Below are 24,049 nucleotides of genomic sequence, written 5' to 3'. Positions count from 1 at the left end.
GAAGTCGGAGAAAGGGAGAAAGAAGGGAGAATGTAGAGAGAAAGGTATGTATCTCATCTCTGAGGATCGATAGGTGGCTTTGAACCAAAAACGGTTCGCACGGCTTCTCTGCTGGCACGGCAACGTCTGTTTACTCCGTATGAGTACAGAGAGTCTCAATTGTATGAATATCATTACTCTCTTTGTTCTTGCAGGATGAGATGAACCTAAGAGATGTCGGGGGAAGAAGGGGCCGATGAATGCCCAGATCAAGGGAGGGAATTGGGAATGGATCGGAGATTTTCGTTGCATACCTACCGGGACATTCCAAATCGATTGGTTCCGAGAATCGTAGGTAAGTATTACTTATACCTATCTAACTCCGGGGAGGTATGCTGGTTTCGTGAAGAGACCCAAGGTTGAGAAACGACGTGTAGAAATTGGGGGTGCCATGCATATTTATCAAGTAATCGATAGAAGACTTGAAGGTTGATTCATCTTTCTTCAGTCCATAGCCATGATATTGGGAATATTCAGGGCAAGCCAAAAAAAGAATTTAAAGTAAAATAAAATAAAAATAATAAAATAAATAATAGAGTGGACGAATGTAAGGGGAGAGAAGAGCTACCGATTACTATTAGAGAGTTGTGTATGTATGTACCTCATAAGTACCTCTCAAGTATAAGGGACTATTGAAGCACCCTACATATATACAAACAACATACATCCATGGGAGAACCGAATGTACAAATCCAGTAGTGGAAGGATCAAGGCGACCGGGAGCGATTGGATGTTTTTGGGAGGGTTCATTGGCACGTAACAGGGACGAATTGTGACCTTCAAGATCCACACCAGGGCAACCAACATCTCAACCTCAAAAAGGGAGCCCCATCTGATTTTTCCCCTCCTCGATATGGAATTTAGGAATTTTTGGGAATTTCTCTCTTTTCATTTTACTACTTCCATACTAAATTACGGGCTAATCTGAGATCCATTTTCCCCAGAGTTCCTGCTTTCTTAGTCTCACTCAGCTAAAGCGATCTAAGCCCAAACTTCCGCTACTCCAATTGGGTTGGCTTCCATTTTCACTTTCGTTATTCGTTCTTCTCCCTTCATCCCTCTCCACCTTCCAGCCGCCCTTCACTTCTTCTGTGACTTCACCAAGCCTCGTCTTCACTAACGCTCCCCGGACCTTGCATTGACTGACGACGGATTCATGTTCACGGCCACTTTTGTTCCCATCCAGTGAATCGTCATCTTGCTGTTCACAGAACTCATGGCTCTCCCTCAGCCTTCCAAATCGGAGAAGACGATCCGCAAAATTGACATCGCCCAGGTATGTCGACCCTCCTGTGTTCAATGAACGATTATACCATATCCTCCCCGGCTTGTGTGGCTTGGAAAAATTCTGACTGACTCATTCCTTTGACATTAGGTATCCCTTAGCCTTCAGGATCGGTTGGGACTTGCCAAGGTCAAGTACCAGAATGGCCGTCTTCACGGTTTGGACCAGAATGGTGGCCGGAACAGCCTGGCAGGAAGCGACAGGCCGTCCGACTCCTCTTCCGATATTTCCCACAGTCGATGCGAGACCCCAATGACCTCCCCCCCCTTACGGACCTCGATGTACTCGAAGGAACTGCCCCGGTCGTCTCGCAATAGACATGCTGTGACCTTCGATTCCAGAGTGATGCAGCCGATGCTGTCCGCCAGCCGAAAGCGTCTCCGGTCGGATTCAATCGCAGACCACCCGGCTAAGATCCCCCGATCGTCCTGGAAAAGCTCCTATCAGCTGCCCGAATCGTCCCCTGGCTTCAACCGTCACCCCTTGAATCGTCATCTCCCCTTTGTTAGTGAGACGGCTACAATTCCCGAGTTGTCCTCTCCGGCATACCACCATCAGTCGGATGATGACAATGATCCGGACCTCCCAATCCATAGCTTCCAAAATGTGAGCTCTATGGTGAGCTCCTCACCCCCTCGGACTCCGCCGCCAAAGCATGCTCGATTATCTCGAAATGATCGGACCGCACGGCATGAGGATGGTGCGGATCTGTTGCTGTATCTGGCCAACTCCCCTACTCCAGCTAGTGTCGCCGCGAAGACTCATGGTCGGGAGTTTCCCCCATCCACCCCGCCAAGTCAGCATGCTGTTCTGCCTTCATTGACTCCAACACCTGGTGGTGGTGGTGTCTTCCCAAATTTCAGTACTCCAAACCAGCAATTCAATTTCGCTGATTTTGTCAATGTGACACCTAGCCCAGCGCAACCTGCCTGGGGTGGTCGCACGCCGGGAGGTCCTGGCAAGACCCCGCTAACAGCCAGGGACAGAAGAAGGTCTCACTTGGAGAACTTGCTGCCTCCTGGTGTAGATAGTCCCAAGACGAGAGCCAAGCAAGCAGGTGTTGTCCTGCAGCTTGGTGGAGAGCTACGACCATGAGGTCATCGTCCCTGTCAAAGGAGCCTTTTCTGCTTGTTTATGCTTTTCACGACTACTTATGACTCATGTACGCACCTCTTGTGATTTATCTCATGTTCGGTCAATGTCTTGATCGTCGGTCTTCACGTCATCTATCTTTCTTCCTTTCCCCTTCTTCCCTTTCGAGTTTTTAAATTCCTTACAGCTCCAAATCCCGTGTCGACTGCTACCGAATCATGCGTTGCTGCTCATACATACCCTTTCTTATGTCTCGTTTAATCGATCCCGCTAGCAAATTCCTTATGTATCCGCTTACTCACCCCTTCCGGTTAATCGTCGAACGCTCTTTTACCATTTCTTGGTTATTATTAGTGGTTAATGGGTGAAACCCATGTCCGGAACTTTACTACTTTGATATTCTGTTTAAAATTTGCTGTACATACATTTGACATGTCAATAATCGATACCTCATTGTTTTCAACCTGCATCGAATCCGTAGGTTTGGTAGCAAAAACCCGAAGATAACCCCACTCTGAAAATTGCACCACACACAAAATTAATGAAAACAACACGCGATAACCGACGCGTCAAACTCCGATCCCGTGGCTATTTCGCGTTCCAACCATCCCACAATGGGATTAGCGTTATGCATGTGATCGGTACTAGTCTATATCGGGATTGGCCAAAATTCAAGCTTACCACCACTTTACCATCACGTGCCTGTGTCCAATGGATGAAGTATATGCTTAAAGTGCTGACACGTCGATTACAGACCAGGTGGCCGACTCATCTAAAATGCTATCTGGATACCATGCGTGTAGTAGTGTCATTATAGGAGTTAGCCAAAATGAAACTATTATGGCGAAATATTGTGCTTAATACATTGTCCATTTCCTCCAACGGGTACATTATCAGACACATTGCTGAATCGCAGCTTACGCGTCACACTCACTCCTCCTGCCAACCTAGCTCAGCATCTGGAGCAGGGGGTTTCGCTTCTTCTTTCTGGGAACGTTCGAACTGCTTCCTCCACAGTAAGGCTAGGTAGTCCGACGTGGTAGCCTCATCAATGGACTTGTCCTCGCGGACGCGAAGAAACCGAGGAAACCGAAGACTAAGACCTCGTTCATCGCTCACCAGCCCGATGGCAGCCGTGTAAGTCGGGCTGAGTGTGATATCTGCAAAGGCCATCTCCCACACCTCCTGCGGCTCGAACCAGACGTCCGGCTCGCCGTAGTATTCGACGTAGCTGGGCCGTGAGATCACGTTGGGGCTGCCTTCGGTGTATTTATCCTTGTTGGCCTGGTAGAACTTGTCCGTGAAGCCGGACATACACTTTGTAACGGCTTCGAGGCTGCCGGTTTCGGGATTCCGTACAGCTAACAGGATGGGTGACCACCATTTGGCTTTCCGGCCTTGTCCGTGCCAGCCTCCGACGGGGATCAGGTCGAGGGTCTCGGATGAGGTGCTGTAATCCTTTTTGACTTTGAGCCAGGATTCAAGCCTTTTGTCTGGTTCGTATGTGGAAAGTAAGGCCTTTCGGCGGCCTCCTTTCGCGGGTTTTGGATCCGGTTTGTCTATGTCGTTGTTTGGGGTCTCTGATGGTTCCGGGTTATTTGACTTCGACACATTGTCGAGCACCTTGACCATGATGCCTTCGCACTTGGTATCAGTTGCACCTTTGAAAAATTCCAGGACGGCCTCAGAATCGGCAGATGTGGCATCAAAACTCTTTACCCATGTGAACCGGTTCGGGATTTCCACGAATAAGCTTCGTAGAAGTTCTCTACGTTCGCGGAAAGGTCGATCCAACAAAGGGGTTCCGTTCAGGTACATCAGGTCAAATGAAAAGAGACAAACATTAATCTTGATAGTTCCTATATCAACGTTCTTTTTGGCTCGGTTGGTCAAAATCTGAAAGGCTTGGAGTTCCCCCGTTTCCTGGTCCACGGCGACTACTTCACCCTCTAGTATGAAGCTCGACACGCTCTCGCCTCTAATCTGCGGAACCAGGGACACCAGGTCCGGGTATTTCTCTGTCATATTTTCCAGATGACGAGAGAATATCGATACTTTGCCATTCTCGTCACAGTGCACTTGGGCACGCTGCCCGTCATATTTGTATTCGCAGGTAAAATCCCGTCCTTGAAGTTTCGTCAACATCTCGGAGAGGTCCCGAGTGATGCTGCCTAACATTGGCCTCAACGGTATATGTAGTTGTAGGCCACATCGTACAAGGAGTTCTTCCGTGACCCCTATCTCGAGCAAACAGGGAACTAGATCATTGTAATCAGGATGTCTAGCATATGAAGCCTTGACAATCTCCTCTGCATTGTTGTAAATTTCAGCCAGGTCTTCCTTTTTCAGACAAGCCAACTCTTGTTGGGAACGGACAGCGAAATCGGCGCCTTCCGGTTTAGAGTACAGGAAAGCGCGGGCGAGTGCGATGAGCATGGTAATCTTTACAGCTCCTATTCGCAAGTTTTGGACGAGCGTCCTCACAATATACCGGCTTTCTTCCGCGCCCCTAGTATCCTGCAACAGTTTCTCGACGATTCTCTGTTTAGTTTCCTGGCTTCCTGTGCCCTTGCTCATCGCAATCTTTTGCAGGGACTGATATACCCCTTTGACCGTCAATGGTTTGGGCTTCATTAACGTGAAGCTCTGTCTCTTTTTAGCTTCGAACGCCACATCACCGGCGTCTCCAAGTTTGTCATACAGCGATTTGAGCCCTTGGCTATTGAGTCCATATATCTTCTTCAATGCCTTCGAAATAGAAGATCCACCGAGTCCTAGCTCCAACTCATCGTATGGTGGAGAGATCGAGTTGGTTGCTAGCCATACTGCAGGGAGGACACTCGAAGGGTCGGCTTCAATGAGCACTCGCAGGAAGTTAACGAGTGTATCCACAATTTTGATGCGGCTTGTTGTGGCATTTGCAAGTACAAAGGCTCTGGTTAAGAGAGCATATGAAGCATCGCCACCTGTGGCAGCCCAGTGCCCTTTTAACTCCTCTGCACATTTCGTTGAGTCGAATGTCAAGGGACTTTGATCAAAAGGCACTGCAAGAGAAATGGTGTCTTCTGTGCCGGTAGAAGACTGCAACGATAGTGTATTCCTCTTCTGTGTCTTGTTTGGCGGCTCTAGTTCGTCGTCTTTGGTGTTCGACGGCGTTGCGAAGGGTTCACCAGTTGGTGCCTGAGTATCTGAAGCCGGGGCAGCATCTTGCCGGTTCCATTCTTCTTGGAGCTTGCGGGCGAGAGCTTCATCGGAAAGAGTTTGGTCTGTATCTTCAGACACAGTTGACGGAGTCTGCTCCGCATTATCAGCTTGCTTGGCTGCTTGGCCCTGGAAGAATGACGCTATGCTTCGATTGCGGTAGGGGGATGAGACGGGGACATCTCTCTTGCGCTTTTTGGCCGGGCTAGACATGTTTTGCTTGAGTCTGACAATATCCTCGACCTTATGTATATTATATTCGTCCACGTAATTAGCTCCATGGTGGCCAATTCGTTGACAGAAACAGGTAGTGGCGGTCGGCGGAAGCTGGAGCTGGATGGAGCTGAGCTCCGCTTTCCCGCAATTCAATTTAATTCGTCCGGAGGCGGAGTTGTCATTGTTCGCGACACCTTACATTTCATTCCCCTCTCCAACAATACCTGACAATGGCGACTCCAACATCCGCGCTATCGCCGCATGAACGAACAAGGGTCGAAGATTATCTGAACGACAAAATCCAGGTGTCGGCCGATTTCGAAAGTCTTGACTCGTTGCTGACTAGTCTTCGCTCCCAGCATGAGCTCCAAAGAAAGCAGGTATTGTTGTCTCACTATATCCATCAATGCATGACCTAACCATAACATTATCTGATGATCTTGGTATAGCTAGCAGAAGCACAGGAGGCACTATCGAAGGCGACAAAGGCCTCCAGCGACCATGCCGAAGCCACTCGAAAGCGTGCCGAGGCGTTCAATGAGCAGCAGGCGGATATCGATAGGCGGTTGAAAGCCCTCACGGGGTCGGATGCAAGTGACGAAGCGGCAAAGCGATTTGAAGCGAGTATAGAAAAGCTGCGTAGGCTGGAGCTGTCAAAGGGATATGTGTCCTTGCTCAAGGAAGCAGAGGAATTGAGGTATTTGAAACTGTGATCGCGTCGAAACAGAGCATGGGTCGCTAAGAGGATATACAGTAAGGAAGCCTTAACAAGCATACAGTCTTCACCGAAGTCGGCCATCAAACCATACACCCGGCTAAGGACTATCGTCCAATCCCTGAAAGAAGCTCAGCCTGCAGCAGAAGGGGCTGCCCCTCACCTGGTCGACTATGTCGGAAAGCTAGCATCTGCGCTGAGAGATCATATGAAAACCGACTTCACTAAGCGGCTACAAGGAACACTGGAGGAGATGAAGTGGCCATCGAAGGATCTGTATCTTCCGGATGATCTGAGAGCACAGTGGAGAGAATATGTGGAGTTACTCCTCGACCTTCAAACACCGTACGTATCGGTCACTACTTTCTACTTGGTGCACTAACATATCTATGCCAGTGAACTTCACGGCCGTGACACTTCGAAAGAGAAACCCGTCAAGCCTCCGATCTTGCTACCGCTGGAAGTGATGGTACATCCACTGGAGCTTCGCTTCAAATACCACTTTAGCGGGGATAGGCCAACAAATCGGCTTGACAAGGTAGGGACTGTCATCTAATAGTGGTTGGAATGCTGTTCTAACTGAGCTTCAGCCGGAGTATTTTCTTGCTCATGTGATGGACTTAATTAATAATTTCGGCGGGTTTTTTGCTTCGTCTTTGCAGCCTATCTTTGACGAAAAGGCACAGACGGTCGGACCTGATCTGGAGTGGAATTTCTACAACGCCTCACATGCCTACATTACGGCTCTTTTGCCAATTCTGAGACATAAGATAACCACGTACTTACCCCAAATCTCAAGCCACCCGCAGTTGCTGAGTCACTTCGTCCACGAATTGATGAATTTCGACAACGAAACCCGCGAATCATGGAATTACCTACCGGATCCTTATACTGACGATAATTGGAAGGGCATGACGTGGGAGGTATTAACCGAACAAGGGTGGTTTGAGCGTTGGCTTCAGGTTGAGAAAGAATTTGCATTGGCACGATACAAGGAGATTGTAGATGCGCCAGATAGTGGTCATATCGACTATGATGGTGTTGATCGTTCAGCGACCAAACCGACCAAAGCTGCAATCCGTGTCAATGACCTTCTTGAGACAATAACCGAGCGTTACCAGCCCCTGTCGTCATTCAGCCAGAAATTGCGCTTTCTTATCGACATTCAGATTACTATATTTGACCAATTCCATGAACGCCTGCACTCGGCGTTGGAAGCCTACCTTGCAATGACGTCGACAATCGGTCGCACAGTGCAAGGTGCTGATGGAGCCAGTGTGGAAGGTGTTGCCGGGCTAGAAAGGCTCTCCAGGGTCTTCGGAAGCGCCGAATATCTTGAGAAGAAGATGGAAGATTGGAGTAACGAAGTGTTCTTCGTAGAGCTTTGGTCTGAACTCCAAGAACGGGTCCGGCAGAACAAGGATGGCGGCAAGAACGTAGCTGGCTCGATGTCTGTTGCGGATGTAGCATCGCGAACATCTCAGGCGGTTGCGAATGGTAACGATCATGGAGAGGCCTCTGAAGGCGCCCTGTTCGATGAGACAGCATCCGCATATCGCCGCCTGAGGCTCCGGTCTGAATCCGTCATCACCTCGACTCTGACATCAAACATTCGCAGCGCCCTTAAACCTTACTCTCGCGTTTCGACTTGGGCAACCATTTCTGCTGGTTTGGCTTCTCCTTTATCTCCTACTTCGGATCTTGCGCCGGCAATGCGCACTCTATCCACCGAGATCTCATTCCTTTCCCGCACCTTGGGCATCGCACCCTTGCGTCGTATCATCCGCCAAGTGCTTCTCTCAATTCAGACCTACATCTGGAATAATGTTCTCACGAGGAATATGTTCTCCGCTGCAGGGGCAACGCAGCTGATAAGCGATGTTGAGCATCTCTGCAATGTAGTTGATGTAGCCCTTGGCCCGGCGGCTCAGGTTAGCAGCTCAGCGAATGTGCTTAGGAAACTCAACGAGGGTCTTACCCTTCTCGGATTGAGTATCAGTGGGTCGAAGGCAGCAGAGGACGGGTCTGCATCGCAGAACAGCGATCGGCAGGGAACGGCGCCTTTAGGACTGTGGGAGGTAGAGAAGAGGCTGTTCAAGGATAATGAAAGCGCAAGGGTTGTCCTAGGTGAATTGAACATTGAAACTCTTTCCGAAGCGGAGGCGAGAAGTGTTCTAGAGAGGCGAGTCGAGATTGGTAGTTGATTTTAGCGACATTGCATTCGTCAGTGATTGCTGGAACTGACATGCTTCTATTTTAGCTTGCATGAGATATGTAGATATGAATCTAGTGTACCTAATAATATGAGCCCTGCAGCGTTATTTGTTTATTGTAGTATTCACTTTAAAATAGGAAAATCTATAGAAGGGATGTTATATAGTACTTTTGGGTAGCCCTGACAACCAAATGTACAAGATCCTGTTGAAAGTGTCCTGCCCGGAGAGCTATTTTCAGCTCGTTGCGTATAATTTAGTTGTTCTGGTATCGGCTTTAGAAGGGAGAATTCAAGGGTGGTGAACAACTGGACCGTGGCCCCTTTCTCCCGGTCTATTAAATTTCCTTTGAGCTTTCTGCACCTTCATGTTCTCAACTATACCCGGACCAACTTCCTCAATTGCTTGTAACAGCGCTTCAACGGTCTCCTTTGTAGTCTGCACATTTACTACGCAACGGAAGAACTTCCCATTTCCGACGACATCATCATCACCGCTGGGTGGCGCAAAATCAACCATGAAGCCCTTGCTCACAATCGCATGCGTCACCTGCTCGGTGACCTTGCTGTTGGCTTTGCCGCGCTCGGCTTCGTCCGAGACGACGCCACGAGGATGGAGGAATTGCCCGCCGGGGGCGTAATAGAAGCAAACTTGGAGGCATGGAGGAGGATTCTCACTGACGAGGATGAAGTTAGGGTTCTCGGCAACGAGGGTTGCGAGATGCGCTGCAATGTCGCAGGCAGCGTCAATCTGCTTCTCGTACCCCGCTGTTCCGTAATAAGTCCAGCCGAGGAAGAGCTTAAGGGAATCGGCACGTCGACCGCACTGAAGGGTCAGATCCGCCAGGTCCCATACTTCGGGCGAGTCAACGCTGAGTTCAGATTCGACGGCGCCATTACAGCCATTGGCTTCGGGAAGCTCGGTGTCTTCGTTGTGGAACAGATACCCAGCAGGAAGGGTGTTTGCACGGTGGAAGCGACGCAAATCGGCCGCAAGGAGGAATGAGCAAGTCACCGGCACACCGAGCATTTTGTGAGGGTTGATCGCGATGCTGTCTGCCTTTTCTGCCCCGGCGAGCTTCTGTCGTTGGCGTTTGGAGAAGACAAACGAGCCACCCCAGGAGCCGTCAACATGGAACCACAGATTATATTTCTTGCAGATGGCGGCGATTTCGTCAAACGGGTCGAAAGATCCCATAACGGTTGTCCCCGCTGTCGCATTGACGTAGAACGGGGTACGGTTCTCCTTCAGAGCCTTTCGAACTAAGTTCTCCAGCTCCGCCGGGATCATGCGTCCTTGCTTGTCGATAGGTACAGACCAAACCGAGCTACTGCCAAGCCCTAGCATCTGTGCTGCCTTCTCAATGCTGTAATGGCCATGGGCGCTGGTGAATAACACGAATCGGTAATCGCCGTTTCCGTCTCTTTTCGTAGCAGGGAAAAGATTGTTGCGTGCAATGACAATTGACGTTGTATTCGAGGCAGAACCGCCTTGGACCGATATTCCTCCCGCTCGTGGACCTTTGAGACCAAAAAGCGAAGCCAGCTGTTTCCCGGTGAATTTCTCAATGACTGTCAAAGCGGGCGAGACCTGGTAGACGTGGACGTTTGTGTTCAAGGCGGCCAAGATAAGCTCAGAAGCTACACCGGGGGCGTTGGTGGATGCATACAGCTTGTCAAGGAAGCCCTGGTGCCAAGTGTTGACTGAGTATCGCAAGACCTTCTGCAGAGCCTCGACCAGGCCATCTTGTCCTGTTCCTTGCTCTGGCAGCTCCAATTGAAGAATGCTCTGCAGTTCCTCCGGTTTCTTGTGGTCCACTAACGAAGTACCCGATGGTTTGAGGTCGTTATGAGTGCCGTTGGCTCCATTGACGCCATTTTCCAATGCCTTCTGGCCTAGGGGATCTTCATCTGCCGACCGGATGAAGGGGATTAGGAGGTCTTCGACCGCACTTAGCAGCTAAGAGAATATATCTATTAGCACAGGGAGCAATTCCTCTCGAAAGCTTATGGATTTTCTCTTCACAAACTAGCAAGCGCACTCTGACTCACACTTCGCACTTCTTCCGCGCGGCGGGACGGGGGGGAAACAGCCATCTATGACTGATTGTAATATTGGAACAATATATGATATAAAATAGGGAAGGAAGAACCCAGCTACAGGGAGAAGGGTATGTACACCAGATTTGACAATTGCTTGGAATGTCCAGAAATTGTCGAGGTCATTCATAGAACTTACGACCCAAGGACCCATCCTGTCCCCGGCACCGTTGCGGATCCGCTGGAGAAATGGATGGCGACAGACCCGAAGAGTCTGACATCATGGTTCCAGAGGCCAATGATGGCTCTATAAACTGTCATTGGATTTGGCTCCCTGAGCTAAAAGAGATTTAGAAGCATTTAGGGTCTTCTTTACGATGGTGGGGAAGAGAAAGAATTTCTTATCGTTTTATTTGATACCCCGCACGTGTTTATGTTTTAAAGGGAAAAAAAAAAAAAAGTGACGATGCCTTGCAAATCAGGCAGGTTGTCTCATCTCTTCTATTCCCATCAATAAACAAAAAGCAAAAGTGCTGCTATGTTCCGGGCGTTCAAAATATATTGTTCTCGTATTAATCATGATGTTTCGTTACTTCCTCGGCAATTGTGCCGATCATTTGCGATTTATATTGAATTTACACTAATGCAACCTGTATTGCGTGCTTTTGATATCCACATAACCCATCCCGTGATCCTTATATACATACATGACTTTTGTTGCAGAAAGTTCGCCATACCCAATTGAAACACGATCCAAATCAGGCAGTTACGCCCTTCTGCGCACCTTTCTTCGCATCCTCCTCTGCCTTGGCAGCAAACTTAGCCCGTGCGAGTTCGATCCTAGACTTGGGTCGTTCTCCGGAGCCATTGTTGTTATCAATACCTTTGGCTTTCATAGCCCATTCGCCCCGCCGTCGCTTGTAGAGGTCCATCGCCCAGTTCCTCCAGACCGCACGGCCGACGAAAGAGTCCCGAAGCGCCATCTCATGCTGGGTCAACTCCTGTGCCATTCGCTCCTTGATAAAGAAAATGTCCTTGGTGGCAGGCCAGAGTGCGTCTACCACATGGGATCCGCTGCTATCGAGGGCAAGCTCCTTCAAGTGACTGGTGAAGCGTGGAGCAAACTGTCGACGGAATTGAGCGCTAGATGTCGGAACTGTAAGAGCTTGCTGTAGAACGCGAGATGCGGTAGGATCCTTGGCGATCTTAACGAGTGACTCCGAAGATTGCGCCAACAGACTCGAATAAATAAGCCCACTTATCGGCCCAGGAGCAGTGAGCATTGTTTGTGCAAGTAGCGAACCATGGAGTTTCTCTCCTGTTGATGATTGGCTTGGAGCAGCATTGGCCCCCTTTGGTTTCTGCTCTGACTCTTCTAAATCCTCTTGGGTTGTGCTCTCAAGCCGCAAAATTTGTTCCAGTCTCCGAGCAGGGTCTTTATCGTAGGCTTCCTCCAGTGCCCGAGCAAGGGGTGCTGTGTCAACTCCACGGACTAGACACCGCTCAATAAGCACCTTGGGAACGACCATTCTTGACCGCTCGAGAAGACTGGGAACCTGAGGAACAATTCGCTCCAGAGCGTTTTGGAGATCGTCCTTTCCGAGTCTCTCCAGCACTCGAAGCACAACATACCCTGCGGTGATATTGCGCGCAAGGGAAGTGATTTGGTCGCGGATGAAGTTCTTGTAAAGGCCCTTGAACGCCTTTCCGGGCATGCAACGCACAATGGTCTCCAGTAATCGAGATCCTACTGGGTCATAGAGTAATCCGCGCACAAACGTTGTGGTCTCAGAGCCCTCCTCAAAGCTCTCATCTGGAATTAGTCGTCTTGTTATAGAATTTGGATCCTTTGCACTCGATTTTCCAAAGTGCGAGAGCTCCAGAGACACTAAGACTTGAAGCACCGGATTACCAACAGGGTGAGTCGCAAGTGCTCTCAAATATGTGTCATCAAGTACCGAGACGATGTCCTTCATAATCTTCTTCAAGGTAGCCTCGAACACATCCGGTACGCTTCTTTTTTGGGCGGAGACATCCCCATCCTGTGTCTCTCCCTGAGGTAGGCCCAATTTCTCTTTCTTGCGGCTTGCAACAACCGAGTCGTTCGCTGAAACGTCCACCGGCTCTCCCGCAAGCACAAGAAGCAAAACTCTGATTGTATGTGACGCAAATCGTTCTGTCAGTAGGTAACCCCAGTTGCCTTCCAATTCTTCGACCACCTTGATGAACATCTCCGCCAACGACAGTTCAGGCTCGGGCTCCTCTCCTTCTTCCTCGTCTACATCCATCTTATCGCTTTTCGATTTCGAGACTTTCTGCGTTACGCCGGGTGCAGCATTGATAAAGAGGGTCTCGCAGCAATGGCTAGCAAACCGATGCTGCACAAGATTCATGAAGTGACCAATGAATTTGTTAAATAGCCTGTGAATTTGGCGCATATCCGACATCGATATCAATTTTTCCATGAGCCGTGAGCATCCCTGACTGCAAGCGATTTTCAACTCCTTCCCATTGGCCTCTTTATAGACACTGTCGATGAATATCCTCCGCTCCTCTGCATCCTGGAATTGGTTCAATTCCAAAACCTCGTTCGCTCGAGAGAAATATTCCTGTTCTTCGGGATCGAGAAGACCATAAAAGGGCATATCACCCGCAGGCGCATCAGCTTGATTCTCATCATAGTTCCCATCGTAGTTCTCATTGTAATTCTCGTCGAAAGGTATGTAGTCAGCTCCTTGATTGATTTCGGTCGACTCGTCCGTCGAGGGCTTCAACCGTTTCGGCAGTGAATCTTCGGGGACTTCCTCGCGCTTCCGTTTCGCGGCGTCTTTCTCAGCTTTTTCGGCCGCTCGGCGACCTCTTTTTTGGTTCTCACGAGGCATGATGTGATCGGTGGGGGATATAAAATGGTTAAAAGAGAGAAGTTCTTATCCGGTCTTTTGCGCTGGAAATTTTTGGATAAGCGGTGGTCCAAGCGCCTTCTGCGCATCAACTAAGCGTGAGTTTGTCCTGTTTGCTTGGATTACTTTTCCCTTTTCGGATAAATGTTTTTCTTCGATTTTCATTAGGTGTAATAATGTACAGTAGTCAACTATTTAATGTGGTAACGATGGCAGTCATAATACATCCAAGAATGCAAGACATTATGAGACAGTTTATACAGAAGAGTAGATTGCAGAGATGTGTCTCCCGCATTCCACGCGCTGCTCCATGTTCACTGTGCGGGGCCCAACTTTGCCCTTGTGACGAGGCATGACCTGGAGCCGTGCCTCCTGCTCAGCAAGTTCTCCTTTATCTTCCGGAGGCGCGTTGATATGTGTTGGCTTGGACTGGTTGCTTCTCTTGCCCGTGCCAAGTTGAAAATGCTCGTTCCCTCCCCAAAAGAGCACGTCGAAACCAAAGTTGGTGGCATCGTCCAAAGAATTGCTAGGTGACGGATCGATATGAGCATCATTGTCCATTACTGCCGATACGTGCGTCGTGCCCACTGATAGATCGCGAAGTCGAATAGGTGTCAGTTTCTTCTTCCGTTCGTCATATTCGAATAAACCGCTCAAGGACTTGACCTTGGTGGGAGCATCTTGCATATGAGTCCATTTTCCAGTACCAAGAGCACCCCAAATCCCTCTTCCGCATGTCCAGGTGTCAGCCGTAATGCGGTCCAAATCGCGAACAGTGGAAGGGTTTTCACCAGGACCAACGATTCGCTGTGCATCCACAGTAAAGAAACTGTTGGCACCACCGGCTGCAATTCCAGTTACCTTGGGAAACGTAGTGTTCCCTTTATAAAGGTTTTTGATAGGCAAAGAGGTAGGTGTGTCGCTAAAAGGCAGTGCGGCGTCAAATGCCATACCCAATTGCCCGAAGGAATTATCTCCAAACGTAAACAAGCTGCCATCCTTGCTTAGAGCCAGGGAATGGTAATCTCCACTAGCGATTTGTGTAATCTTAATGCCCTTGAATGCCTCAATCTCATGACACATGTCGACTGGCCCGTTAGGTCGGGTTGCCCAAGTTAACCCCGGGACACCAAGTTGTCCAAAAGATGGATAGCTCTCCGTAGAAGAAGCGACAGAGAAGACGCGACCGTGATTTGTCAAAAGAAGGGCATGCTCCAATCCCCCACGGAGCATAGTGACCTTCTCACCCAGCTTCAAGCTAGGTTGCAGCAACCGGTAACTTACTCCAGATTTTCCGGACCAAAACGGCACCCAGGAGCTTTCTTTAAGTTTCCGGCCGGACAGTTGATCATCTTTGGCGATTGGAAGAGAGTAAACACTGCCGTCTGACGACAAGGCGAGGATTCGGTCGTTTGACATGCACAGCGAAGTTAAGTTCTTTCCTGTCAAAGTCTTTGTGGGTTTAAAGTCGGACTCTGAATATCCTTTACCCCATTGAATGAGGTCACCATTTTCAGCAATCGCTGCACCAGACTTGTCAGAAAGCTTGAGGTCCCTTAGCACCTGACCGTCAAAATAATGAAGTCTTCGAGGGGTTTTGATAACAGTCTCCTTGGAGTTGGGGTCCACAACACGATGGGAATTTGTGCCCCATAAATACACGCCAGGGCTTTTTAAGCTTCTTTTGTGTTGAACATACTGCGAGTCCAGTTGCTCTGTCGCCTGTGAGAGACCCTTCGTGTCTGCTTGACTTCCGGCTTGACTCTTATCGAGTGTCGCGTAGGTGTAGACGAGAAAAGCAGCAGCGCCTGTTCCCGCAAGGCCCAAAGAAGTCTTAAGCCAACGTGAAGAGGACCCAGACTGTTCAGATGCATTAGGGCCATTACTGGCATAGCCTCTTCTCCAAGGAATGACGGCAGGCCGAGCACTCCTAGGAAGGCGACGTGAGACGGTGACAATATTTGTCACGGGCTGTCGTACTCGAGATGTCCACATGATGTGTTGACGCTCTCTTCAGTAAGCGCACATGTCTTTTTGGGAGATAATGTATAAAAGTATGCTTTGGTCAGGTTTTATCAGCAGCCTCCAATTGGTTTATCTGTTGCGTCAAGTAGCGGAGGCGGAATGCGACGGCAGAATAACATCTCGAAGCGGCCACGGAGATCACAGCGGTCAATTGGTTCCTCTTTGTCAATTATCATATGAGTTTAACTATGGGAGTTTATGCTCCCCTATAGAGGTATAGGCGCGATCCTGGATTCATCCCTTTACCCTTCGTTTTGGACATCGCAATGCGTCAACAGAATGCGGGACGGCGATCTCGTCGGCAAACTGTCCCGTCCCGTCCCCCTCTAGAACTGACAGGCAAGGAGACCGAGGAAGCTGAGGCAGTACCAGATGGCTTGGACTCGATTGAGGGCATTCATAATGAACTTGAGTTTACCCAATGGTACAATGAGTTGGAAGACAGTTTGCTCGAGAGTAGCTACGATGAGTACCAGTAAGCGCCATGCCGCGAAGCCACTGGGAAGAACTTAGGATATCCTGAAGCCTGACACGTCTTTGTAATTAGAGCCTGCCTGCATGAACTTCAGATGTCAAAGTCACATCTCGATACGCTACTGTCTGATACCTCATCAACCCTCGACCTTCTATCAAACCTGTCCAAAGACTTTAAAGCAGTAGAAGCGCAGACGTCCAATTTCCAGAACCAGTGCGAAGGGCTCCTCTCTGCTCAGAAACGCGACTCGGAGCTAGCTACAGATATCCAAGATAACCTCCAATACTATGACTTCCTGGATCCGGCTTCAAGGAAACTTAACGCTCCCGGTGCTGGTAATACGGTTCGTGGTCAGGAGTTCTCGGACATGTTAAGGCGGCTGGACGAATGCTTGGACTATATGGAAATACATGTCAGTGCTTTATGGGCGTGTAATTTGCGAACTGGCTAATATGTCTCTCACAGGCCGATCAGAAAGAGGCCGGTGTATATCGCTCCAGGTATAGACTCCTGATGACACGGGCCCTCACGCTCATTCGGGGACACTTTGTTTCTGCACTGCGCGACGTATATTTGAGTGTCTCAAAAAAGATAGCAGATAAACAGCTCAACGACACTACTATGTCTGCTCTACTTTACGCGAAGTTCAGAGTTGGTGCGCCTGAGCTAAAGCAGATCGGTCTGGAGATCCAAAAGAGAGCAGTTCCCCCACTGGATCCTGAGCAAGGGACGGAAGCTGAATATCAAAGTCTTCTCAATGAACTACACGCCAATTACGCAGCTATCCGTGGTAAATTGATTGTGCCACTCGTGCGCAAGAAACTCAATGAGATTGCGCAGGCCCCAAGTACGTCGACGGATCTGGTTGCTTTCGCTCGTGGTAGTATCAGCTACATCCGCGGTGTATGTCTGGACGAATTTGACCTGTGGGGCGAATGGTTTCACGGGCAGGGAGGCTTATACGACTTTCTGGAAACAATATGTGAGCCTCTTTACGACCATCTCCAACCAAGAATCATACATGAAGATAAAATAATCAAACTCTGCCAACTTTGTGCTCTTCTTCAAACCCGTTATCTTTTTGACCAGGAAGAAGAGACCGAGCCCACGGACGCCAACCAACTCGACTTCTCTACATTGATTCAACCTGTGCTGGAGGATGTTCAAACTCGGCTTGTTTTCCGCGCCCAAGCCTTCCTTCGCGACGAAATCGAAAGGTACAAGCCTCGCCCCGATGACCTTGATTACCCTGCGCGCAACAAACAGGCTTCCATATCAGTTACGGACGGGCAAATCTCGGGCAGGAAAGTTACGGCTACCGATGCTCTCGCAAACCTCCCCAAGCCCGCAAAGCAACCCGAAGACGGCGCAGACTCTCCGTCAGAACAAGACTCAAAGTGGGACTTCGAATCACAGGTCTCACCGAGCAACTGGTACCCTACATTACGGAAAGCCATCTGGCTTCTGAGCAGGATCTACCGCCTTGTGAATGTACGAGGGCCCCAACCCGCTTTGTTAAGCAGATAATCTGTATATACTGACCGTTTGTTCATAGTCCACTGTATTTGATGATTTAGCGCATCAAATCGTTCACCAAACCAACATCTCTCTTCATCATGCGAGCTCCCTGATCGCCAGCAAATCCGTCACAGACAGCCAACTGTTTCTCATGAGCCACTTGCTCATACTAAAACAACAGATCGTCGCCTTTGACATCGAATACGTTGCACCTGAAGTCTCATTCGACTTCTCAGGCGTCACCAACACATTCTGGGAATTACGGGAAAGAGGCGGTCTCTTCAACCCCCGTAACCTGATGCGCCTCGTCGGCCACGGCCTCCTACCCCGGGTCGTAGAGAACATGCTAGACGCAAAGGTGGAGCTAGACGGACGCCTCAGAACAGTAATCAACGATTTCATCAGCGGATTCGCCACCACGATGACGGCCTCCCTCCCGTCCAAGTTCGTCGATACCCGGAACCTGCAGCGCGGGGAGCTGATCTACCCCACCTGTCGAAACATCGAGAAAGAAGTCCCGAGTCTCAGGACGATCCTCAACGACTACCTCGACGATGTCCGTATGAAGGAAACATTAGTGGGCGCCGTCCAGGAACGTGTTATCCAGATATACGAAGAATTCTTCGACAAATATATGTCTTCGGAGAAGAGCAAGGGGCATTTTGTGAGTACGAAGGGCAAGGGTCGCGAGGATGCCGTGTGGGATGTCGACACCTTTGCAGACTGGTGTGAGAGTATCTTCCGAGTTGGTATCTCCGATGCAGACGATGAAGCTACGAACAGGAGCAGGAGCGGCAGCCTTGAGTCCAGAAGTCAGTAGCTGGCTTACCTTTTTTTTCTTTTTGGATAAATACCATGTTGCTGAATGTATATACAAAAACCTCTATACGGGAGAGATATCCTCTTAATACCATGTCCATACTGTCGCAAGGTCTGTACGTATCCTATACATGATGGGTAATGTCGCCCTACTTTTGACATTTAGAACCTACCCTATGTTTGTGTAAGGGGGAAAAGTTCATGACCACATTGTCCATAGTGGCATATGTCGACATGAAACCTATACGATGTCTTTCGCCGGAAGATATTCTTGTTCTTTCTAGGTTACATTTCAGGTACTACCAAGCAAGTTATTATGAGAAAGAGTCTGGATATCATAATTCAATTGGCAGATCACCACTCCAATTAGAGTGGTTTGCCTTGTGGTTCTCGCAAGGATATATACACAACATTGTAAAGAAATACTGAATTGGGTATGATCAGCAAAGAACAGTACAGCCGAAAAAAAGATATATACGCGCTCAATGACGATGCTTCAAATAGAGATAGAATCTAGAGAACATGACGGATCTTTGCGTATAGTTCAGTGTCGAGGAAGTTGTACTTTGGATCTGGTTCGCAGAAAGGATGACGGGTGAGCAGAGTTTCAGCAGTCGGGCGATCGAGTGAATCACTGGTTGAATATTGTCAGTACGATTGTCCATTCATGCAAATGTCAGGGTCACAGTAGGAAGCGCTTACATAGTAAAGCAGTCATACATGAAAGCAAGCGCCGCTGGACTAATGTTCATGGATACATCCTCGGGGATCGGAGGCGCTTGACTTAGGCTTCCAAGCTTGAATATGGCACCAATGGCCTCTTCCCTGCTCCATGGCCGTCGGCCTGCGAACATCTCCAATACTACGCATCCAAGTGACCAAATATCCACCTTGGCGCTGTAGCCCTGGCCTTGAGATTGGATAACTTCTGGCGCCATCCAGAATACTGACCCTTGCATGGAATTTGTCGAGTCATTGCCATAGATGTTGTCTGACTTTTTAGAGATACCGAAATCAGAGATTTTACACGTTCCATCCAAATCCAGAAGGATATTGTCTGCTTTCAAGTCACGATGTAGGATTCCCTGATTATGAAGATAGGCCAGCCCGCTCAGGGTTTGTTGTGTAAGTGATTTAACAACACTTTCCTCGAATTTACCATGTTTGCGGAGACAACTGCCGATGGAGCCACCAGAAATATACTCGAGATAGATTGAGATAGACAACTCTCCCCGCTCACATCCAAGATACTGTACGATGTTGGGATGCTCGAGGTGTTGCATGGTGTCGATCTCCTGATCCATAGCGGCGACCATATCCTTCATCTTATCCTTGTCTTGTCCAGCAATTCTAGGATTGATTTCCACCTGCTTAACAGCCAAAACTTCACCATTATCCGCATTCATGCCCAGATAAACTCGGCCGTATGTGCCTTTGCCAATAAGCTGACCGCGAATGATGCGGAAGGTTGGCTGTCTCTGGGGCACACTTGTAGTAGGGGCATTGTTTTGGGGGATAGGATCGAGTTGGCTGAGTCGGCTTCCTGGCTTAGGGCTGATTTGCATAATCCTTGCTCCAAACATCTTCGTACTTTTACGTCGGAGAATATCGCCAGACTTTTGATTTCCAGTAGAGGATGTCACGCTCCGGTTCCTGCTTGTTTGGTTGGCGCCCCTGGCAACTTCACGAATTGACTTCATTCGGGTAAGTCCGCCGGAGCGGTTGACGTTACGTCGAGCAACGATGTTAGCCTCTTGTGGTTTGATAGTCGGCTCACTCGAGCCTAATGTGGATTCACTAGGATTGGGAGGGGGCTGCGGCCTTTCCTTTTGGCTCAGCTCACTCTCGGCGGCAACTCTGCTCGCTGGTGACGAGGGAGGGGATGCGCCTTGTCCATCTAAATAAGGCGCATCGAGATCAATATTGGGGAAGAAGTCATCCAGGTACTCGATAACGCCTTCCACGGGAGGTCTGCTTGCCCAGATATCGCCTCGGGCGAACGAATCCCTCCGAGGGGGTTTCTCTTCCTCAGGCGAAGCGGTCAAATCGGACAATGACCCCGTTCTAGGGTCTGGATCACCGCTTGAGCTCGCAAAAGTTTCGCGCGTAGCACTAGGTGACCTGAAACTCACAGACAGACCCTTTCTCAACCTGTTTTCGGTGTTTACAGTGAGCGAGGGCTTTGCTGATAACTTTTGGCTAGCTGAAAAACCAGTTGCAGAATCTTTTTCCTTTGTTGGCGATTTGCTATTTGCTAACGGGATTGCGAAAAGGCCATCATCCGAATCATCGTCGTCTGAGTCCTCCTGTGGCATTGGCGAGCGTTGGAAGGAAACGTTGGTTTCCTCGAAGTCAAACTCAGGTCCAAAAGACTTGCGAGACTGTACCGTTGGCCGTGGCTCCTCAGGAACAGCCGTCTTGGCAGGTGACTGGTTGGTGTGTGAGGTTGGAGTCTCTTGGCTGTCCTGTCCCGCAGGCGATTGTGAAGTGCTTTTGGTTTCGTCTAAAACATATGTTAGGTATGACTATTTGCAGGAAGGCAAGTTATGGGTAAAGGGAACATGTGCAATAGCCGGAATTATGTATACCAAGCTTACCTGGGATATTACTTTCGGATGGCGCCTCGATGTTAGCATGGTTATTCGTTCCCGCCTGTGATGTAGACACCGAAGGTGTTGGCGTTCCTATGGCACTGGTCATTCTACCAACACTAGCCAGAACCGCTCCAAGGCCATGGGTCTGAACAGGTTGATGAACGCGGGGGCGATCAGCATCTTTCTTCCTTAAGGAATTAACCTTGGTGAGAGTATGGGATTCATGAGGCGCGGTGGGTGGTTTGCGAAGTGGTACAAGAGGCTCTGCCTTTTTGTCCTCGTAAGGAGATATACGAGGTGAATCGAAATCAATGACTCCTTCTCGTCTATAACCAGTCTCACCATAGGCATCCTTTCTCGGCTGTGGTACCGAGGAGACTTTAGAGATCCGGTAGGCCTTCTGTTTCCTCTCGACCTCCCGCTGGTGTTCCTCATGGCGAGCTAATAGGTCTGCCTTGTCTGGGTCAAGATGTCCAGCGTCCTGGCCACCATCTACTGGGGATGCCGAAAGTGGAGTGTGCGATATATCACGGGCAGGTAGTTTAACAGCAGGGGTCCTTAGCTGTTGTCGTGATGCCACTTGTGGAGAAGTGGGCTTTGCAATCCTGTTCAAAGCCTCGTCATCCAGTGGTTTACGGTGTAGTTGATGTTGCCCACTAGTAGGTGAGGCCGTATGTTTGTCGGGAAATGAGACCCCAAGGCCTGCAACGTGCGGAGAACTGCTCGCACCTGCATACGTATGTGATCCTCGTACAAAGAATTTCAGAGAGCCCAATGAATCCGACTTCGTCTTCCGACAGAGAGTCAGGCTGGGGTCATTCAAGGGTTCATCGTGCTCTGTCTGGCCTGGCTCGGTCAAGAAAATCTGAGCGCCGGTCCAATCAGATAACCCAAGGTTTTGACAGATGGTGGCACGTAGCACCTCCACGGATTCCGTTTCGGTAATATCCACTAAACGATAATTCCATCCATCCAAGGTCGCAAAGGCCCACTTTCTCCCTTTGTGTCCAGATTTTGCTCGTAAGGCGAGCCGATCGTGGTCTGAAACCGACGAGGACGAAGGACGTTCACCCAGCGACATGTCGCTACTGCTGAAATTCGGTTTGGTGTAAGGGAGATGGGAAGCATTCTGGCGCATGTTCACTGGACTAGTGGGGGACTCCAGAAATTGCTCCTCCGGAGATGGGTGGTTAGAATCGCCTGTTCTCGATCTCTTTTTGAAGAAATGCAAAAGGCGGTTGCTATGATCTTTTGAGTAAGATGAGGGATTGTCGCCGCTCAACTGACGGTTGTATGGGTCATAGGGCGATGGACGAGTATTGTCCTGTCGTATCGATTCGTAATATCGCCGGCCTGTGGTCGAGTCTGAACTGTTGCCACGGGAATGCTCGAATCGGACCCCCAGGTCACTTGTGGATGACGATGCGCCCTGATGGGCGAGAGTGGCATGCTGTGTAGCCGGGCTGCCACTCTTGGGGCTGCCCTCGTATGGTCGAGCAGGAGGGAAAAAATGGCCACCATCACTAGAAACAGAGGGGCTCTGTCTTCGGTGGTCACCAGCGATACTGGATAGAGCAGCTCGTGAGATGTCTGACCGAGTCCAATTTGTGCCATCGTTCGAGTTAGGCTCTGATGACAAGTGATCATGGCTAGCAGGAATTGGCGTCGTAAAAGAACGCGTTTGGACGCTTTGCCTCTGGGGATACGCAGGCTGTAGCGTTTTGAGGTTGGGACTATTTGCTGCGGGGCCCGCAGATAAAGGTTCATGTGTAAGCATGGGAGAAGCCTCCAGAACGCCCTCAGGGGCACTGCCCGGTAGTGTCTGCGAGTCACGTTGTTTCGGGATAGGTATCCCCGCATCATACCCCCCATCCTCCTGGATTTGGCGGATTAGCTTGCGCATGCGTTTACCTTCCTCCCGTTCGCGAGTCTGATCCCATCCTGTCCCACTACTTTCGCATTCTTTCGCGAGTTGAGGATATACAACGTTATGCAGCTTACCCAAATTCGGCCGGCCATTTAAACCATGACCTAGTTCAATAAAATCAGCTCCTTGAAGCTCGAGGGCCTTGAAAGTTTCTTGCCAGTCCTTGGAAAACCCATTCTTCGCGAGCCACAGTAAGACCCTTTCGAGCGGCCACTGAGCAGCAGCCTCGCTAGGCGACATGCCACCAGGTAAGGTGTTGCTGCTATTGTGCCGGTGACTTGATGACTTTGTAAGTTCTGTAGTTTGTCCATGGTTCGGTAATTGCTCGTGGGCGCCGTCATTAGCTGCTAGAGCAGAAGGGATGGTGCGAGCGGACGGTGTAGGTGGAATAGTTCCATCTCGTTTGTATGCGGTATCCGGGCTAGGATACTCGTACAATTGGTTCACTTGGGGTCTTTGTCGGTCGCTGTCCATCAGCGTTGCTTGGTTCTCATATGCGGAGAGGGTGTGCGAGTCGAATGCAGGTATCCCAACACCCGGACCGAAAGTGCCCGGTTGCGGGACGTAAGTTGCAGATGTACGGCCCTCACCAGAAGGGATTGACAAATGTGTTCTGTTGTAGAGTTGTTGGTTCGCGGGGACCAAGGGGGGAGGTGGGGGAGGAGGAAGGTAGCCTTGAGACAGTGCTTGTCTCGCCGCCCATTTCTGCTGCCATCCAATAGTGTTCTGAGCTTGCACTTGTGGGTTGGTTATCTTCGCGGCACCGTATCCTGTTCCTGGGGGTGGACCGGGAGGTGGTGGGGGAACTACCCCTTGAGTTTGTGTTGGCTGGTACCTCGGAGGGGGAGGAGGCAGTAGTATGTGCGACTGAGAGGCCGGCGCTGAGGGAGGCGGTTGAACCGGAATATACTGTTGCTGCCGCTGACCGTCCATGATATCAATGTTTTGGTGTATACCAATACTATAGGGTACACAAAGTAGTCAATGAAAC

The 24,049-nt window shown here is 49.7% G+C and overlaps 8 protein-coding genes across 8 annotated transcripts; 3 read left to right on the top strand and 5 right to left on the bottom strand.

The window, feature by feature from the left end:
- Positions 1–1,669: 1,669 nt before the first annotated feature.
- On the top strand, positions 1,670–2,419 carry AO090003000669 (uncharacterized protein; the record flags this gene model as incomplete). Its single annotated transcript, XM_001819769.3, has 1 exon — positions 1,670–2,419. One exon carries the CDS (start codon positions 1,670–1,672, stop codon positions 2,417–2,419), a length of 750 nt encoding a protein of 249 aa, XP_001819821.3.
- A 927-nt stretch (positions 2,420–3,346) lies between these two features.
- On the bottom strand, positions 3,347–5,830 carry AO090003000668 (putative DNA ligase I; the record flags this gene model as incomplete). The annotated part of the gene is made up of 1 exon (XM_001819768.1): positions 3,347–5,830. The coding sequence occupies one exon, from the start codon at positions 5,828–5,830 to the stop codon at positions 3,347–3,349; it is 2,484 nt and encodes an 827-aa protein (XP_001819820.1).
- A 233-nt stretch (positions 5,831–6,063) lies between these two features.
- AO090003000667 (RINT-1 family protein) lies at positions 6,064–8,752 on the top strand (the record flags this gene model as incomplete). The annotated part of the gene is made up of 5 exons (XM_023234982.1): positions 6,064–6,213; positions 6,283–6,530; positions 6,561–6,893; positions 6,945–7,086; positions 7,139–8,752. The coding sequence occupies 5 exons, from the start codon at positions 6,064–6,066 to the stop codon at positions 8,750–8,752; spliced, it is 2,487 nt and encodes an 828-aa protein (XP_023090047.1).
- A 300-nt stretch (positions 8,753–9,052) lies between these two features.
- Positions 9,053–10,857, bottom strand: AO090003000666 (pyridoxal phosphate-dependent decarboxylase family protein; the record flags this gene model as incomplete). Its single annotated transcript, XM_001819766.1, has 2 exons — positions 9,053–10,720; positions 10,813–10,857. 2 exons carry the CDS (start codon positions 10,855–10,857, stop codon positions 9,053–9,055), a joined length of 1,713 nt encoding a protein of 570 aa, XP_001819818.1.
- Positions 10,858–11,558: 701 nt separating this feature from the next.
- nop9 (RNA-binding RNA processing protein NOP9) lies at positions 11,559–13,682 on the bottom strand (the record flags this gene model as incomplete). The annotated part of the gene is made up of 1 exon (XM_001819765.1): positions 11,559–13,682. One exon carries the CDS (start codon positions 13,680–13,682, stop codon positions 11,559–11,561), a length of 2,124 nt encoding a protein of 707 aa, XP_001819817.1.
- A 273-nt stretch (positions 13,683–13,955) lies between these two features.
- Positions 13,956–15,695, bottom strand: AO090003000664 (uncharacterized protein; the record flags this gene model as incomplete). Its single annotated transcript, XM_001819764.1, has 1 exon — positions 13,956–15,695. One exon carries the CDS (start codon positions 15,693–15,695, stop codon positions 13,956–13,958), a length of 1,740 nt encoding a protein of 579 aa, XP_001819816.1.
- A 296-nt stretch (positions 15,696–15,991) lies between these two features.
- Positions 15,992–18,538, top strand: AO090003000663 (Golgi transport complex subunit COG3; the record flags this gene model as incomplete). Its single annotated transcript, XM_001819763.1, has 4 exons — positions 15,992–16,200; positions 16,273–16,612; positions 16,666–17,691; positions 17,756–18,538. The coding sequence occupies 4 exons, from the start codon at positions 15,992–15,994 to the stop codon at positions 18,536–18,538; spliced, it is 2,358 nt and encodes a 785-aa protein (XP_001819815.1).
- Positions 18,539–19,050: 512 nt separating this feature from the next.
- bck1 (putative MAP kinase kinase kinase (Bck1)) lies at positions 19,051–23,991 on the bottom strand (the record flags this gene model as incomplete). Its single annotated transcript, XM_023234981.1, has 3 exons — positions 19,051–19,171; positions 19,240–21,040; positions 21,135–23,991. The coding sequence occupies 3 exons, from the start codon at positions 23,989–23,991 to the stop codon at positions 19,051–19,053; spliced, it is 4,779 nt and encodes a 1,592-aa protein (XP_023090046.1).
- Between the last annotated feature and the right edge of the window lie 58 nt (positions 23,992–24,049).

The sequence above is a fragment of the Aspergillus oryzae genome, chromosome 2 (assembly GCF_000184455.2).
Source record: "Aspergillus oryzae RIB40 DNA, chromosome 2".
Lineage (NCBI taxonomy): Eukaryota > Fungi > Ascomycota > Eurotiomycetes > Eurotiales > Aspergillaceae > Aspergillus > Aspergillus oryzae.
Note: the sequence above shows the minus strand (reverse complement) of the source record. Positions and strands in the feature narration are given on the sequence as shown.